Source organism: Papaver somniferum, chromosome 11, assembly GCF_003573695.1.
Source record: "Papaver somniferum cultivar HN1 chromosome 11, ASM357369v1, whole genome shotgun sequence".
In the NCBI taxonomy this organism is placed as follows: domain Eukaryota; kingdom Viridiplantae; phylum Streptophyta; class Magnoliopsida; order Ranunculales; family Papaveraceae; genus Papaver; species Papaver somniferum.
The window spans coordinates 111,152,544-111,170,110 of record NC_039368.1 but is presented as its reverse complement, the minus strand read 5'-3'; the positions used below and the strand labels follow the sequence as shown (position 1 = coordinate 111,170,110).

Sequence of the window (17,567 nt, the reverse complement as noted above, 5' to 3'; positions counted from 1 at the left end):
CATCTAATGGTGAAGGGAAAAATAAGATAAGATGCAAAAACTGTCTTAAAAACATAATTGCTAAAAGTTGTGTATGCAATTCCAGTCTATCCCAAGATAGTTCGTTGGTTCGAGGTAACAAAAAGAGATCTTTTCATACTATACTAGATCAAGAACACTTCGGTTGTTCAAAATTCCATAGTGGGAGAAAATCTTTCCTCACCTTGTGTGCCAAATCTTTGAGTGAGGAAGAAGAAAAATCAAGGCACTTTTGTGTAGATTATGGAAATAATATATAGTATTTGAAGATATTTGATATATTCGCATTTTAAGGAATATTATATTTTCGGTAGTATGAAAAATATAAAAAGACTCTTCTCCCATTTTAATCATTCCTTGTCCGAACTATGGGTCTAGATCAAATGGTTTCTCTGGAGAAAATGCAAGATCAGAAAGATCATCTTAAAACTAAGTCTGGTTTATCTCTTGACATTAAGAGTAAAATCAGAAAAGGAGATTGTCTTAGCAAGAAGAGAGAATACTCTGAAGAAATATCAGTGTATTGAGGCATTACCACACTTTTTTGTTCAATCGAAGACATAATTACATGCTCTTGCAGAATCCTTCACGAAGATTTTTCATCTGCAAGAGATTCTGGTCAAGTAACAAGGCTTTCTACTTGAAGAATTTCAAAAGCTGAAAATTAGTAATGCACCTTAATTCAGTTCTGATATGAAGGACTATGTTTCAAACAAAGAATAGACATCAATTTTTGATTTCTTTCATTGATTTTATTGGTATATTATGAACAAACCTATTATGAATAAAATTATTTGCTGAGTAATTTTTCTTGTGATAGTTTTCGGTTTACATAGCCTATGCTTAATTGCTTTTACCTTATTGCTATGCATGTTTATGAGATGTTTGATTTTGGTTTTACTACCTTAATATTCGATCTCATATATTGTGAACCCTCATAGTTTGGGTGACTTTATGATTTAGCGGGATTAAGTTTTATCCCTAGTAGGTAGGCTTTATTAAAGGATTATGAGGTGTCTGATAGAAACAATATATGAAAAAGTCACAATATGTTGAATCGGTTTTGGTTTAGCATAAAATCATATGTGTTTCGATGGTTTTCAACTTTTGCTTGCAATTGTTAAAATAGGTTTTCAACCTTTCTCTGGTAAAGTTGAGGTGTGTTGTTATTCTTTTGTTTATGCATAAGGATGACAACATGGTGATATTTCGATAACAATTCTCCCTGTACGAAGATGCTATCATATTGGAGAAGTGGATGAGAAATTTGAGGTAACAATCTTGTTAGTTAATTGTTTTCCTGTCTAAGAAAAGCCTGAGTTTATATTATATGTATTTGTTGCTTTTGCTTAACAAAATTGAGGTTCAATAGATAGTTATTCCATGATGTGTGTGTGGATGTGTGTTTCAATTGGTTCCTGTTAAGAAAAACTATTGTTATCTTGCTTTATTGTGTGGTATCAATCGTTTAGGATTACAAAATTTCGGTACAATTGATGTGTGTGTGTAATTCAATTGGTTCTGGTTAAGAAAAACTATTGTTATCTTGATTTTGTATGGAACCGGTGGTTTAGGCTTACAAAATTTTGGTGCAAATGCGGTGCTTATAATGTCTATGTTGTTTCAATTGCTTCCGGTTGAGGTGAATAATTATGCAAGTTGATTTATTTTGGTTTGTATGAATTATTTATGGCTTAACGAAATAATATGTGTGTACGGGATGAGTTGTTTCGTCCAATTCGATTCCGGATAAGATAAACTAAGTTAATTATGATCTTAGTTTTATTCAAGTCTAATCGAATGCCTAAACAAGGAAATGCTAGTTAACTAACCTAGTATTTGGCTTGTTTAAAATTGAAAAGTCTAAGTTTATGGATAATTAGAACCTGATGAGAAAAATGGAGTTTATCTTTATTTTGGTCTTATGGAATTAAGCGGTTGTTTTTGAACAATCGGTTTAGCAAAGGGACTAATGTGATTAGTTGTTTTTGGTTTGCTAAACTAAATGGGAAAAGTTGTTTCGGGAAATTGTTTCCTTGGTAACATATCAAAATAAGACTACTTGTCGTTTCGGTTTTGATATTGGTTATCAGAATGTGATGTGTGGAACCCTCATGCCTAACTCTACAGGTTTGCAAGTCTATGCTGAGATTTGTAAGATTCTTTTCGTGTAGTCCTTTATTTTTCGTTTCTTTGTCATTTTTGTGACAAAAAGGGGGAGAAATATATGGAGTAAACAGGTGATGCTGGCATTGATATTTATATTGATTGGCATTGCTAGGGAAAAGAACACTGGTACTTGAATTTTTTATCTAACGAAAGAGCGAAAGCACGGACTAAGGGGGAGTAACATGTCATATAAATTGGTATAACAAAGACGTGCGGATTGAATATATACCTATCTTCCTTAGGGGGAGTAATATCTTTGTTATTATAATGTCAATAACGGCATTTTCAAGGATTGAATGTAAGAAGTTTACTATGTTGTTGAATCGGGAATCAAGCGGATTGTAATGAATTATTGTAATTTGTTTATCCATATGATGTAAGATTTTTGTCACTAAAATTGACAAAGGGGGATATTGTTGGAGCATCGCTCGGTTGAACCCACCAAGCGTTGGTATGTCAAGTTTGGTTGTCATATTTTAGTGAATCAAAACTCATGTTAAGAGTCGCTTGATTATGTACTAGAGTTAAACTTCGTATAAGTTAGCTTGAAAGCATTAGGATATGAGACATTACAAGTATTGCGAAGACTTGAAGATGTGAGGAAGCAAGGAGCTACAACGACAACAATCATCCTCCCACTTGAGGTTAGTGATATTTGACTTGAACTGTTTCATTCCCTAACGTATCTTTCAAGTCGTGCATATTGAAAACATAACTGCAAAGTATATATGAACTCTAGATAGACATAGTATTAAGGAATACAATACGAGGTTTATTGCTTAACCATTAAACTTTGTAGATAAGACATCGCCATAATCATTTGAATGCTATTGTGATTATGTATGGGTATGAGGTGAGGATTTCATCCTAGGGAACAATGTTTACATGTGTTCTAAGGAAGTAAGTTCATAAGCTTGTTTGTGAACCTAAAAGGAAATTGACAGGTGTTATTAGTTTTGTTATTCATTGCATATCCTATGAACAACCAATATGTGTGATAGAGTATAACTGCTCACAACTTGTTGTGTTTTTGGTAGAACTATTCACAAAGGCCTGACTTATGTATTGGTATAACTTTTATTAGTAAAACTAATCTTAAGTAATCACCTGTGGTATGATCGGATTTTGTATGTCTGACCTTGTAAGGGAACCGATCCTAGTAAGGGAAAGGGAACCGATCCTTATAAGGGGTTCATCTTACTTTCAAGAACTATGTGATTGATCAAACCAACATTCAATCACAATCATGGGTTTAACGGTTCTACCAAAACAAGTTTCGGTTCTACCTCCATGTGAGTACTGTGCATAATCACACTAGCTTTCCAAAATTCGGTTGACTAGGTACTAGGATCGGTTCCCCACATATATATGGTATCTAACTTATATGTGTTGCACATGTCCATAGGATCGGTTTCCCTTTGCCTAAAAACGTGTTGCACATGTCCATAGGATCGGTTCCCCTTTCTGCTATAAACCTTGCTGCACCCCATACAAGGATCGGTTCCCCTTGTGATGTACTGCACCCATTACTAGGATCGGTTCCCCTTTCCCATTAATTGGCCATACACACACACCCGATCATACCATCTCAGGTGATTACTTAAGATCGGTTTTACTAATAAAAGTTATACCAATACATAAGTCAGGCCTTTGTGAATAGTTTTGCCAAGAACACAAACAAGTTGTGAGCGGTTATACTCAATCACACATATTGGTTGTTCATAAGATATGCAATGAATAACAAAACCAATAACACCTGGCAATTTTCCATTCGGTCCACAAACAAGTTTATGAACTTACTTCCTTAGAACACATGTAAACATTGTTCCCTAGGATTAAATCCTCACCTCATACCCATACATATCACAATAACATTCAAATGATTATGGTGATGTCTTATCTACAAAGTTTAATGGTTAGCAATAAACCTTGTATTGTATTCCTTAATACTATGTCTATCTAGAGTTCAAATATGCTTCGCAATTATGTTTTCCATATGCACGACTTGAAAGATACGTTAGGGAATGAAACAGTTCAAGTCAAAATATCACTAACCTCAAGTGGAATGATGATTGTTGTTGTTGTATCTCCTTGCTTCTTCACATATTCAAGAATTCGCAATACTTGTAATGTCTCATATCTTAATACTTTCAAGCTAACCTATACGAAGTTGACTCTCGTACATAATCAAGCGACTCTTAACATGAGTTTTGATTCACTGAAATATGACAACCAAACTTGACATACCAACGCTTGGTGGATTCAACCGAGCAATGCTCTAATACCAATGAAGCTAGCCGAAGTATATTTGCTCGCGTCAGAAGGATCGTAGGTTGACCAAGAAGTCTGGGAACACCCACCCCTTCCTCCCCTATCCCATTCAGCCATAAGATAAAATGTGTTCCTGTTCCACTGAGCCAAAGCCCGGGAAGGATGGAGCCGAGACATAACTTCGTAGGCAAAAGGATGACTCGGGTCATACAATGGGATTCGTAACCCGAGCTCAAGCTTCCCTTTGGTAATAATAGTCGCCTTGGGAGAATGGGAAAACCCCTCAACCAACTCCCTCCTCAGTTGACCCTTCTGACCCGCCAACATTTCCAAATCATACTCATGGAGGTTGTATTCATCCTTCAGTTTTTCTAGAAATTGAGTATCAGTGAGGTTGCAGTACTTATAGATTTTCCTCTTAGCCCTACATGCAAAAAGAGAATAATCATCAGAAAAAATATAATCGAGAGCTTGTTGGTTATGAAGAGAATGACTATCAAGAGAAAACAACGAGTTTATAGGAACATTATCCTCATCAGAAAACGTATAACTTACACACCTCTTTTCAATCATGGAAGGATTTTGAGAAGCCATGGAGAATAGATGAGGAGTAGGGACTGATAGCGTGAAGAGATAAGGAAAAACCAAGAAGAACAAGGTCAGCAGCAAAGCAAAAACGAGGAGAAACCCAAAGTAAGAAAAGAAGTTGAAGGGAATAACGGAGAGTTGCAGAGGCGGCGAAGCATAGAATGTTTGTTCCTAAACAAAGAAAGGAGAATAAGTGGAGGGACGAAAACCAAGGGATTATCACTTTCATTTATAGTCCAGATGGTTACAACCGGCAGAAGAGGTAACGGGTCATAAAAGTCGAATTAATGGGGGAACAACAGACCGGAAAATGCGGCATGACCAGAGTCGTGGAAGGCGAAGAAGTTTCTTCCCCTCGAGTCGGGAAAACGAGCAAAGAAGGGGCATAAATGTAGTGGTAAATAAGTGACAGATACAGATGGGGCAATACCAAGCCGTGATTCACTGAATAAGGAATGTAGCAAAGCACTGAATCATCTTGTATGACATAGGCACAGGGAAAGAGATATCTACTAAGCACGTGTGAGGCGAGCACGTGTAAAGAAGGAACTCGGGTGTGATGGAAAGATACCCTTCAGGAATCGAGGTAATAAGTACACTGAAAGAGCGCGTGGGTAGAACAAAAGAATCAAGTCAAAGTGGGGGGCAGAGAACAAAGGTGCCAATTCGTGTCGGGAGAGAAAGCTACGTCGGGTCGAAGAGCAGCAGGCCACCAACATCGGGAATAAGCATATCGGGAACTACATTTATCGGGATCATAGGAAGATCCGGTTACAGACATCGGAAGGAACATTACTCATCACCCGATAGGAGCATAAAGCAATATGAACCGTGGCCCACATTGTAACTTCGTTGTATGAGCTTGTTAGCCTATAAATAGAGAGCCTTGTCAAGAGAGAAAGGCAAGCAATCTGTAAGTGAGCGAGAGCATATAAAGAGAGTTGTGGAGAGAATCATAGCTTGTATCCTTGTGTGAAGCAATAAGATCATTCTTTCACTCGTGGACGTAGGTAATCATGGTGAACCACGTATATCTTGTGTGTTTTTATGAGTCTCTTACTTACTTATGTTTGCTACAAATGCATGTGGATTGTTGGATGTGGTGGTAGGATTTTCTACACCTACACTAGACAAGTAAGTAACAGCTAAAGAACAGCCAGCTATGCATATATTAATTTAAGTTAACAAGGAATTGATTTGAATTAAGTAATTCTTGTCTCATTCTGCATTGACAGCCATACTTTGGTATATCCAGCACACTGAAGTTCGGGAGAGAATAAAAAACTAAGAAAGAATAAGGATTATTTTCTTTTTAAAAAGGAATAAGGATCTTTGATTGTTAATTAACCGATACACTAAAACCTAATAGCATAAACAAAGATCTTTAATATACAAATATTATACGCTTTCTCCCCTCGGTTAATCTCCTCGTGGTCATCATGATCAAAGTTAATCAAGTCTTCTTCCGTGTCGGAAAATAAATTGTATTTTGCTTGGTTTCCGGGAAGCAAGCAAACAATACAATTTACTATAAGGACTTTAAAATAAATAATCAACATGTATTTTAGGAATTTATAAGATAAGAAAAATAATAAAAATAACAAAAATATTTTTATTTTCTAAAAGTTGTCTCGGGGATGTACATACTAATGAGATAATAACCAACGGCTTAGGGGTGCACCCTTACGGAAGCTGTCACGAAGGTACCCTCGTCACAGCACGACTTATTTTCTAAAAACTATATAAACACCCTTAAGTTATCAGGTATGGATGTCCAGCGGATTTTTAAGATTGCATCCATATTCAATCCATAATCCGTTGGATTTAAGAAATGTTACCTGCATCCAATCCATTAACGAACGGTCCGGACATCCGTCCACAAAAATACGACTGGTCCCGATTAAATGTGCGGATAACATGCCAAATGCTGACCCCTGATAAAGCCACGAAGTGAAATCTCTAGTATCCAAGTGTATGCATTAAAATTTTGGGTTCCACAGTTCGGGTTCAATTAAAGATCTTGATATCCTACGACTTAAGGCCCTTTTGCCCAGTGACAGATATAAAGCCACGAAGTGAAGTCTTTAGTGTCCAGAGACTAGAGAGTACCGAAGAAAAGAAAAGGAAAATGGAAAGAGCGAGAGAAGTTCTCGAGTTGACAAAGGAACAAACTGAGTCAGTCTCAAGACTTGACGATTTAGCTAACCTAGTTCAAAAGAAAACGAGTTTCTACGAATATTTTACACTTGCGGGAACCCGAGTCGACCGAGTTGAACCTGGTCTTGTCGTTTGCTCTTTCAAAGTTCCTCGTCGACTCACTGTAAGATCACAATTGAAAACCCTAATTCCCTTAGCAATAGAACTTCCAGAATCTGTATTTGAATTTTGTACGATTGAATTTTGTAGGATTCAAATGGTAATTTGGCTAAAGGTGCAATTGCAACCCTAGTTGATGAAATTGGTGCTGCTGCAGTTCACAGTGATGATCAACCCATGAAAGTTTCAGTTGATATGTCGATTTCATACTTATCAACTGCCAAGCTCAATGTAAGAAAACTAGATAGAACCCTGAACCCTGAATTTTATGTGTTGATTGATGCATACATAACTTTCTTGATTTTGTGTTTGGGAAATTTGTAGGATGAGTTAGAGATTGTGTCCAGGGCATTGGGACAGAAACGAGGTTACTTCGGAACAAGTGTTCTAATCAAAAACAAAGAAACAGGTGAAATCATTGCTGAAGGTCGTCACTCATTGTTTTGTAGAGTTGCAAGCAAAATGTGATGTCATTTCACTCTATGAACTTAGTTTTTAAGTTCTGCTATTGCCGGCATGTACTTGTATCTATGTCCATGTATGAAATAAAACAAAACCTCTTATCAGTTTACTCTAGGTGTTGTTTCTTATATTTTTGCATTAGACATGAATATTTTGTTTAACAATCAGAACTACATCCGTCAGTGTGGAAGTTTCTTTAGTTGCAATATATGGCTGCAGCCGCGGCTGTTCCGATAGTTCAAGCATGTTCCGTTGGATCATGACCCGATGTGTGCCAATCTTATGCGAATTTGTTTGGTGGATGTCCTGATGAATTTATGAGGTGTGCATTAGCCTTGGTGTCAGTGAAGTTCGATTGTGTGCTTCCAAAAGTCTATGGCAAGGGGTTCATGACAACCATTATATCAAAGTATCTTAATGCATCATCACCGACTCGCATTGATCAAACGCTTGTTTCATAAACTGAGTTTCAGTATCTGAAACATAGCTTGTGCAAGTTTTCATTAGAGCAATAGGAGGAGGTATAACTGACTAGAAAAGAGTGTTATGTAGAAGACATGGAGACTTGAATAATGCAGGGCGCTCAGAGGAGACCATCCTTCTCTTCTTCTTTTGTGGAATTAGAAAGAAGAGCTGCAGGTAACAAGGAGGAAGGTTTGCATACAAATAAAATAGTAACAAATACTGTATCTTTTTTTTTTTCTTCATAGTACTATTTCAAATTCGACTACATTTCTAGCTGGTTGGCAACAAACATTAAGAGATCAACCCAACATTTAATCTCCTTAGCCACACAGAATGGAGTACCATCCGAATCAGATCAAACCTCTTCGAAGGTCGATTCACTGTGAAATGTCTCTGTACTTGTTTCAGTCTCCTGTGCATTTTCGTATACTCACTAACCGATATACTTTTCAGCAAATCCTTAATCATAGGTATTTTCTGAACAGGTATTGTAACGGAAAACTGGCTCCAATCAAGTACATCACTAAAAGGGAGCAGGTAACTGGTGGAAATTATAACTGGAATGCAACCAGCAAAAATGGATTCCACAACTCGTGGACTTGCAACTTCCCATCCGCTGGGGCACAGACAAAACTTACTTTGGCCCATCTTTTCAGCATAACTTTGGGATTTTGGTAAGTAGTCGTAAACTTGAACTTCCACATCTTTATCTTTCCAATGTTTCATCAGTACTTTTCTTATTCTACCATGTACCCTACCAGCGAAGAAGGCAAGGATTGAGCGTTCTGATGGAGGTACACCATGCTTTGGGAGAGTTAGCTGTCCGAATGGGAGTTTTACTTCAGGTAGTGATACATCTCTTTCCGGAAGAAAACCTTCTGAGGTGTTGGCATTGCAGAGAACTCTAATGAAGTTTTTGAAGAGTTCGGGCCTACCAATAGATATATTTGGTCCCTGAAATATGCAAATGTAACATTACAAACAAATTTAATCATAGTGCAACCAAAATGCTTTTGGGGCTGTAAGGTAATACTAAAACCAATCTCAAGCTACCTGTTAGAATTCAATGACAATCACATACGAAATAAACTATGGCAACTAATCGCAAGCTTGAATTTTATGTTATGGTGTCCTGCAGGTCCGCTTAATTGAAATGATAACAAGAACTAACCGGAAATCTCACCCAATCATGACAAGAAACCATGAAATGGTCAGCACCAGCAGATCTATTCCAGAATGGGTACCTACTCGATATGACTCGTATATAATCAGTTACGAACAAATTGAGGCGTTCCTGTGGTAAGGATGGTTCGGGTTTAAACACAAATCGACGAAGCCGAGCCACACTAAATGGGAGGAAGAAAACATGGGCTTGTTCAGGATGTTGAGCTGAGAATTGGCTTGCCCCACTCTCCATCTCATCAATAAACTGTCCTTCTGTTGAGTATATGTTGTTCAATGGTCCTTCATGAACTAGTGGTAGCTCTCCTTCCTTGTAAGTCCATACCTTGAACCGTTTCTCCATTTCGATGTGGCTCCTAAAAGAATTCAGCAAACGAATAACAAAATAGTTATATTGAATTCCTTCCAAAATAATGTTTGGCGCGTACAACGATCAATGTGGATGACCAATGCTGCATGGATGGACTAGTGTATTTGGCAAGTGGATAATTCAAATGTGGTTGAAGGACCATGGAATAAACTGAACCAGAATATGATCCTAAAGCCTGCATTGGAGACTATATGAAGCCACATTTGTCTAACTTTGGAATTCCCATAGTCTTGAATGGTGTATCAGAAACAATGTATCTCATTTATTAGTGTCAGTTGGGACAGTCTTGTGCAGTTGTGCATTTTGAATGGTACCTGAAAATGAATTAACACTAACAACAATAAAAGGAGGTTAGGGTGAAGTCTTAACTGATAAAAGGCATCAGGGTTTCTGTAAATTGATCTTTTGGAGATGAATTTGAAGTCTTCCTTCCCATTTGTGTTACGAGTAGCTTGAATAATTGCAGCTCTGGCTCTGGCCAAACCCTCTTCCAAAATCTTCAAATTCTTCTTCTTATTCTGTTTCTTATCCTACTCAACAGTGCCAAAGAAAAAGAATCAATTGTGATGTCCCAAAAAAGTCATTAAGGTTTTGAAAAATGAATTATGGGTTTAATCTGACTTACTCTGCCATGATGATTACCAGTATAATAATTAGTTGTGGAAATTGTAGTAACAAGGCTACTACTTCCACTTCCATTAATGGAAGTGCCATTACTAATATTGGAAGTATTTGAGAGAAAGCCATCAGTGGGAGAAGAAGAATGAGAAATTTGGGTGTTTCCAAATTTGAGGCTATGATTTTGATCATCAAATGAAAAGCTTGATGAATGTGATGAGTAACTGATGTAGTGTTGATGCTCACTTGAGGAGTATAAGAACAGACTGTGGAGAAAAAGAAGAGTTGAGAACAGGAAGGGACTATTCAAGAATGCTGCCATAGTCTTTGTTTGTTTCTTTCATTTGTTTACTTGTTCCTCAACTTTATAATTTTTTCTTTTAATAATTTTTTTTATGAGATCCCTCATTTATTGGTCGATGTTGAAAATTGATGATGCCTGATGCCTTACCTACCTGGTGTTTTGATGTTCAAGATAAAAACACATTTTTTTTTAGAACGAAAAGAGATTTATATTAATAAAGGTGACTCATCCCTATGGGTACATTTAGATATCCAAGCAGGAAAACTAGAAGACATTTTCAGAGTTTGCCGTCTTCAACCATGTTGCTAACGCATGAGCCACATGATTTACATCTCTTTTTACAAAAGTGCGTTTCCAATTACCAAAAGAAGATAAAATCAAGTTTATGTTTGTCAAAGTTGCCATTCACATACATTTTGACAATCTCCTTCAACGTGTAAAGCCGTAACTCCCTTATCTTTGGCCCATAGAACAACTTCCAGAAGGGCCCTCCGGGATCTAGCTCTTGCTGCATCTCTAGCTCTTGCTGTATCTAAACAAAATAAATGGGATCAGGAAAAGCTAAACAAATTTTTTGACCCAGCGAATAAGGAAAAAATTCAAGCTTTAAATCCAAAAAACCATGAACAAGACGTGATCAGATGGAGACATCATCATTCGGGAAAATTTTCAGCCAAAAACGTCTATACTTATTTATCCAAACAAGATATAGATGATACCGTTCCAATTTATTTCCTATGGAACAAGATTTGGAGTATTCAAGTTATACCAAGGATCAAACTGTTAATCTAGAAACTAGCTCAAAAAGTGCTACCAACTTCGGCGAGACTAGGTGCTCACAACAAGGGAATCAATCCGTTTTGCCATTTATGTAATAACCAAATGCTGGAAACGGAAGCCCATCTCTTATGTGGGTGTCCATTTAGTCTGGTTTGGTCTCTCCCTTCATAACATCTTACGCCAAATTACTCCCAATTCCATTATTGATTGGATCAAATGGTGGATTACAGAAGACAACTTGAGACATAATCTGGCAAAAATATCCACCACAATTTGGTTTATTTGGAAATTTAGATGCTCGGTAGTTTTTGAGAGAATCCATCCTGACCCAGCCAACTTTATAGGACAAATCAATAGCTTCTTAAACTCTAGCTCTATAGATACGATTCAAAGCTTTAAGAGGAAGCAAAATGAATTATCTATCAACACTACTTGGTCCAACCTAAGTTCGGATTGGATAATATTCATTGATGCTTCTTACAAGAAGGAAGACTGCTCAATGGGATATGCATTCATCCTATGTTCTACTGATGAGGAAGCTTTCATGCATCTTTCGGCTGGTTCGGAGTGGGCAACGTCAGCTATCCATGCAGAAACTAAGGTCTTGTTAAAGACTCTTATGTGGCTTAAGGAAAATATCCTTTCAAGCGTATCCATCGTTTCAGACTGCAAAGTTTTGGCAGATAATATAAACAGGGTCAATTCTGAATTTTCTTGGTCGGCAGAAAATACCTTGTAGGAAATTAGGAGCTTATTGGGAGAAGTACCTCAAGCAAAAGTGAAATATATAAAGAGGAAAAATAACAAAGCAGCGGACTACGTAGCTAAAGAAGGAAGGATTAAAAGACTACAACACATGTCGGAGAACCTCAATCAAAAAGTTCATAGATCTAGCATTGATTCTAATACTTTTGATAAAGATGATTTTGTAAACCTCTTGTACTACATTTGCTAGTTTTTTATATATGAACTTTTCCATCAAAAAAAAATACTTTTTGTAATTCAGTTACAAAATCATCATACTTTTATAATTTGGTTACAAAATGATCACACATTGGCCGACATAACAGTTTTGCAAAAAAAACAGGGTTAGTTATCCCCAAAATACCCTCACTCTAGACTTAACCAAATGTTAACCGCAGTTAACCCATCCCTGATGAGGTGGGCATCTCGCTGACGTGGAAACTATTTTGGGGCCAGAACCTAACAGACTGGCTCAGGTGACTAGTCTAATTGCCAAGGCTTGAACCATTTGCGTTCATCCTGCAACAGACCTTGTTTTTATCCTCAACTGCAACACATCACCCATCTCTACATACCAGCACCAGCTTCAGCTCAACACTTGCAATGCTTTTAGCTGCAATAACCAATCTCATCTGTTTCAGTACATCACTATTCATGCTGCTTCACCTTCAGCTGTATTGCAACTCCATCTTCATCACCATATTCATAAACCACTGTATAGCACAACCACCAGCAAACCCATCCACTTGCACATTGGAGTCTACGTAAGTCAGCTCCATAATTTCCTTCCTTGCTGTTTTGGTCCCTGCACATTCTCAAACCACAAGATTTGAGCAATCTAGAACTCCACACATCCATTGCAGCAACAACTTCTTCTTAACCACCAACACCATTCTCTGAAACTCCCACAATCTTCTCAGAAATCCACCAGTTCAACCACCAATTGAACTCCACCATTCTCAATCCATTGTCACTGCAATCATACTACCAGGCCCATTGTTTCTCTGAACTTTATCCACATAGAGATTTAACAGCAACCCATCAACACTACCAGTCCCATCTCCTTCTCCCAGCTACAGCTAGCACCAGATTCAACACCCTAACTTCCAGTTCTAACCCATTCATCGAATTCCTGTTATTCATAACACAATCATCATAACCAGATCCATCAGACTCTTACCTACTGGTGGTGGGGATATGCACTGGAATGATGGTATGGATGTGGAGGTGGTATGCTAGTAAACTGGTTAGGGAAAAACAATGGTGGTGGCTGGTAGTTTTAGATAATGGATGACAAGAAGATGTAAATGGTATGCAAGATAATGGTGATGATGTAGGCGAAAAGGTGATGAAGCCTTGAAACTGGCAGTAGTGGTGTTGTTGTGTCATATTTTCACCCCAAAACTATTGGAATCTCAAGCATAACCACAAACTCTGGTAGCAGCTTCTTTTTGGTTTAGTTGACATGCAATTTCAAATCAGACACAAACGTATTCTCCCAAACTTTCAAACACACAAACACTGACCATTTTCCTTCCGTTTGAGCTCTTTTCCAACCTGGAATTCCAATCAGAGAGCAACCTTTTCTCCCAAACTTTCAAACACACAAACATAACTTAAAATTTTGTCGTTCATCATCAAACACAACAGCATCAACATCAGTTTTCTGACTGTATCAAAGGCATCATCTTGAATACATACCTTCTAATTGGATTCTTCACATATTTCCTTCACACACAGACTAACACAACATACAATTTTCAATTGTAACAGTTAATTTGAATCCATAGTTAGTAGTAGTTAGGTTTTATGAAAAAATTCCCAAATTCAAAATTAAGATTCTGAAAATCCAATTGTAACAGTTAATTTGAATCCACAGTTACTAATAGTTAGGGTTTATGAAGAATCCCCAAATTCGAAACTAGGGTTCTGAAAATAAATGAAATTGCACAATATGGGTTAAAGATTACTAACCTTGTTAACATCTTGACGATCTCTTCTAACAAAATCCTTTCTTTCAACTATCAATTCAGCTATCAGTTCCTTGTATTCCACTATCAATTGCTTGTATTCAACAAACAACTCCCTGTTTTCAACCAATATGTCATAAAATCTCTACTAAGACCTAAACATGAATGTTGAACAGAACCCTCACTCGATCTATTTCACTCAATCACCATTGTTGCAGATGAAAAACTTAGAGAGGGGAGGAAGGAAGAAAGAAACAGCCGCAACCCGCAATAAATGAAGAATGAGATGTGAAGTGAGAACCCTAAATGTTATAGAACTTGTTTGGTAGTAACTAATCCTGTCCGTCAAGAAGATTCTCGAGATGTAATAAAATCACGATCTATGGTATCATATTAATTATAGTTAGGTTAAGGACAAGTTTGTAATTTTACTAACCCATCTAACTCTGAATTCGTAAGGCCCACTGACTTAACCCTGCTACAAACGGAAGTGTGACTAGTTTGTTAATAGTTTATAGTAGTGTGACTATTTTGCAAATCGGGTCTTAATACTGGGACTGTTTTATACATTTTCCTTTTTTTATAACTTTAGAAATTAGAACTTTGGAACTAAATTGGTGAGATATTTTGGAGCAATCGCTATGGAGTGTGGGTTCTCGTTCAATATGAATGCGTCTCACCGGTCTGATCAAAGTAGGTGTTATTTTAAAGTGTAGGAACTTACTCATTCATCAAGAATCATTTATACACTCATTGGAACAAATGGGTGGACAACAATGCACTTTAAGCGGCTGATTTTCAGTCGCTTGGGAGAAAAATCTCTCCAAGCAGAAGATGTTCAGCCCCTTAAGTTCACTTTTTATTTTTTTGATTTAGTTTAAACTCTTTTACTGGATCCTACATAGATTTTATTAATAAAATTGGCACCCAAAGAAGACCCATCATTGATTCGATAATTGATAAGGTGAATACACATCCCATTCAATGCTAGGCATAATGAGTATAAGGACCTCAAAAAAACATCTTTTCATACTAAGGTGTATGAAGTTTCATATTTGACTCTTTGAGCAGAGCGATAGAGACTCCGTTTAACTTAGGTTGATCTTGACCAGAGGCAAATTGAATATATATCCGAGAGACACATTTTCAGCTGCTTGGAGAGAAAAATTCTCCCCGAATGGTTGAAAATCAGACACTTAGTTCTCTTGGTTCTGCACGGTCAGAATACCCCTCCTTCACCTAGTCCCTCATTAACTATGGCAGCGAATGAATGTTTTTGACACTCATTTCATAACCCTTTCTCTTAGAGATTCCTCATTTATTGATCGATGGAAATTGACGATGTTTGGTACCTCCTGACCTACTTGGTGTTTGGATTGTTCACTTTCTTAGCACCCTTATAAATTTGTGGTATGTGTCACAGGACTTGGTGAATTCATTTTTTTCTCTCTATCTGTGGTGATCATCATCTGGTTTGATTGATCAAGGAATTTCAAATTGCGGTCATTGGTTTAGGTTTTGGATGAGAAAGCCATGACTACGATCATATTTAGTATTGTTGTGAAACCTACCAACTAATATTTTTTGCCTTTCTCATTATTCGTCGTTCTCTTTGCCTTCTTCTTCGACCTAAATCATAGACCCATAGAAGGGATGCCCATGTGCGAAGATGCAAATAATAAACGACACATGTTCTTTTCAATTGTAATTAAGGGTCGGGATCCTTTAACAAAAGGTTTTGACAAAACCTTTTGAGAAAACATGGTACACGTAGGATTTTATATATCCAATGGTTGAAGTAGTTGATCATGTGGCAGTAAAACTACCTCTAAAACTTATTTGGCTTGGACTAGTTATATACCGGCTACATACAAGAACTAAAAAAAGACCACATCAGATTTATCTTTATTTCTTGTTTAGCTCCCAGGTTACACAGTAAATCCAGTTTGGATGAATATTTTCTATGTAATTTCAACATTGGATGTCATTGATTTCCTTACTATTTAGTTAATTGTTTGAATTATATGTATTAATCAATCACCTATCATCGCCTATTCTTAAAAAGGTTCTTTCCAGAATAGATGTTTCCGTAGAAAAGATATATAACAGTTTAGTCCGAAGGACATTTAATGATATAATTTTAAACCAACATATAATTTTAAATTTTAAATACATGATTTTAATTCATGGCAAAGCAAAAAAGGACAAAAAGCTTACATCTTTACGGTAGGGATTTAATCAATAATCACAATTTTGGATAATGGAGAGTACAATTTTGGCTTCCAATCAATTTTGATCAAATTCCAATTTTGATTTGTACGAATTTTGAGTTATGCCTAACATAATTAGTCCAAACCAAACTAAAACTAGAATTTGTTCCACTGCCACTTCATTGATTATTTGGGCCATTAGATAGATAAAGTCAGACGAATACTATGTTTTGTCAAAACCTTTTGTTACAGGATCCTGACCCTTTAATTAAAAGGCCATCACATTCATAATTCCGTCAGGGCCAATTTAGTTAGTTTATTTTCTTTTACTTGGTCAATTTCTCATGGGATGAGTAAGGATTTTGATGTTGAATGTCACAATTTGTCTCTTTGACAATTATGTGGAGAATTTCTCAAAATAAAATATATATAATAAAAGTATACATCACATATTCACAAATCGACTATAAACTTAGACTCCAATAAGATCGGGTTCTTTTAACTAGTATACAGGTTAAGGAGAAATTAATAACTTTTTTTTTTTGGAATGGGTAAGTTTTGTTAGAGTTAGAGTTTTCTTGGGAAAATATGATTTTTTGTTATAACAAAAGCTAAACCACTTAGGGGAAAGCTGACTTCTAGTCAATAAAACTTGACCATAAGTCAAATAAGGAAAATTAGAAAACTGTGAGGGGCCTTTCCACATATCGTTTCCACTGTTCATTTAGCTACTTTTAGTTCATAAATCATTCTTCCATTACAACATGATTTATTCATATGCAACAAATGTGATAAACGGTAATCAAAATAGTAAAACCGAAATTCGTTTTTTATTCACCGTTAAGAGCTAAAAACTGTTGAAAATGCGGGGGTCTAACAACCACACCCAACAATTCGTTTGGCAATCTGGGAGGAATTACTCCAATACATTTTCTAGAGAATCAACTACACATTCAGACTCAATTTAGAGTAAAATATATCGAGGAGATTTAATATCTCTGTTTCACAATGTAATCAGCAAATCAAACAGATAGAAATCTGTGAGCCTGGTTATTATGTGAAGTGAAACAACTTGAACGGTACCAAAGACCAATGTTCAA

General features: G+C 36.6%; 2 protein-coding genes and 1 long non-coding RNA gene across 4 annotated transcripts; 2 read left to right on the top strand and 1 right to left on the bottom strand.

Moving 5' to 3' along the window:
• Nucleotides 1–7,121: 7,121 nt before the first annotated feature.
• Nucleotides 7,122–7,933, top strand: LOC113322511 (acyl-coenzyme A thioesterase 13). Its single transcript, XM_026570609.1, has 3 exons — nucleotides 7,122–7,366; nucleotides 7,453–7,593; nucleotides 7,687–7,933. The coding sequence occupies exons 1-3, from the start codon at nucleotides 7,175–7,177 to the stop codon at nucleotides 7,828–7,830; spliced, it is 477 nt and encodes a 158-aa protein (XP_026426394.1). The 5' UTR covers nucleotides 7,122–7,174; the 3' UTR covers nucleotides 7,831–7,933.
• A 147-nt stretch (nucleotides 7,934–8,080) lies between these two features.
• LOC113322510 (probable glycosyltransferase At5g20260) lies at nucleotides 8,081–10,892 on the bottom strand. 2 transcript variants are annotated; one of them, XM_026570607.1, is made up of 4 exons: nucleotides 10,467–10,892; nucleotides 10,211–10,371; nucleotides 9,473–9,827; nucleotides 8,081–9,243 (listed from the first exon to the last, which is right to left on the bottom strand). In XM_026570607.1, exons 1-4 carry the CDS (start codon nucleotides 10,779–10,781, stop codon nucleotides 8,581–8,583), a joined length of 1,494 nt encoding a protein of 497 aa, XP_026426392.1. In that variant the 5' UTR covers nucleotides 10,782–10,892; the 3' UTR covers nucleotides 8,081–8,580. The 2 variants fall into 2 exon arrangements, with proteins under 2 accessions (XP_026426392.1, XP_026426393.1); XM_026570608.1 differs by having other exon boundaries at nucleotides 10,211–10,359.
• On the top strand, nucleotides 8,827–10,276 carry LOC113322512. Its single transcript, XR_003347168.1, has 3 exons — nucleotides 8,827–8,963; nucleotides 9,051–9,315; nucleotides 9,428–10,276. It is a non-coding gene; the product is annotated as an uncharacterized LOC113322512 (long non-coding RNA).
• Nucleotides 10,893–17,567: the final 6,675 nt, after the last annotated feature.

Bases quoted from the DNA above. Each gene is read 5' to 3' on its own strand.
- LOC113322510 (XM_026570607.1), bottom strand. From the start codon at position 10,781: ATGGCAGCATTCTTGAATAGTCCCTTCCTGTTCTCAACTCTTCTTTTT. The intron at 10,372-10,466 runs GTAAGTCAGATT...ACTGTTGAGTAG, and splicing joins CTGGTAATCATCATGGCAGA to GATAAGAAACAGAATAAGAA. The intron at 9,244-9,472 runs GTGAGATTTCCG...TGCATATTTCAG, and splicing joins TGGTTTCTTGTCATGATTGG to GGACCAAATATATCTATTGG.
- LOC113322511 (XM_026570609.1), top strand. From the start codon at position 7,175: ATGGAAAGAGCGAGAGAAGTTCTCGAGTTGACAAAGGAACAAACTGAG. The intron at 7,367-7,452 runs GTAAGATCACAA...TGAATTTTGTAG, and splicing joins AAGTTCCTCGTCGACTCACT to GATTCAAATGGTAATTTGGC. The intron at 7,594-7,686 runs GTAAGAAAACTA...GGAAATTTGTAG, and splicing joins TATCAACTGCCAAGCTCAAT to GATGAGTTAGAGATTGTGTC.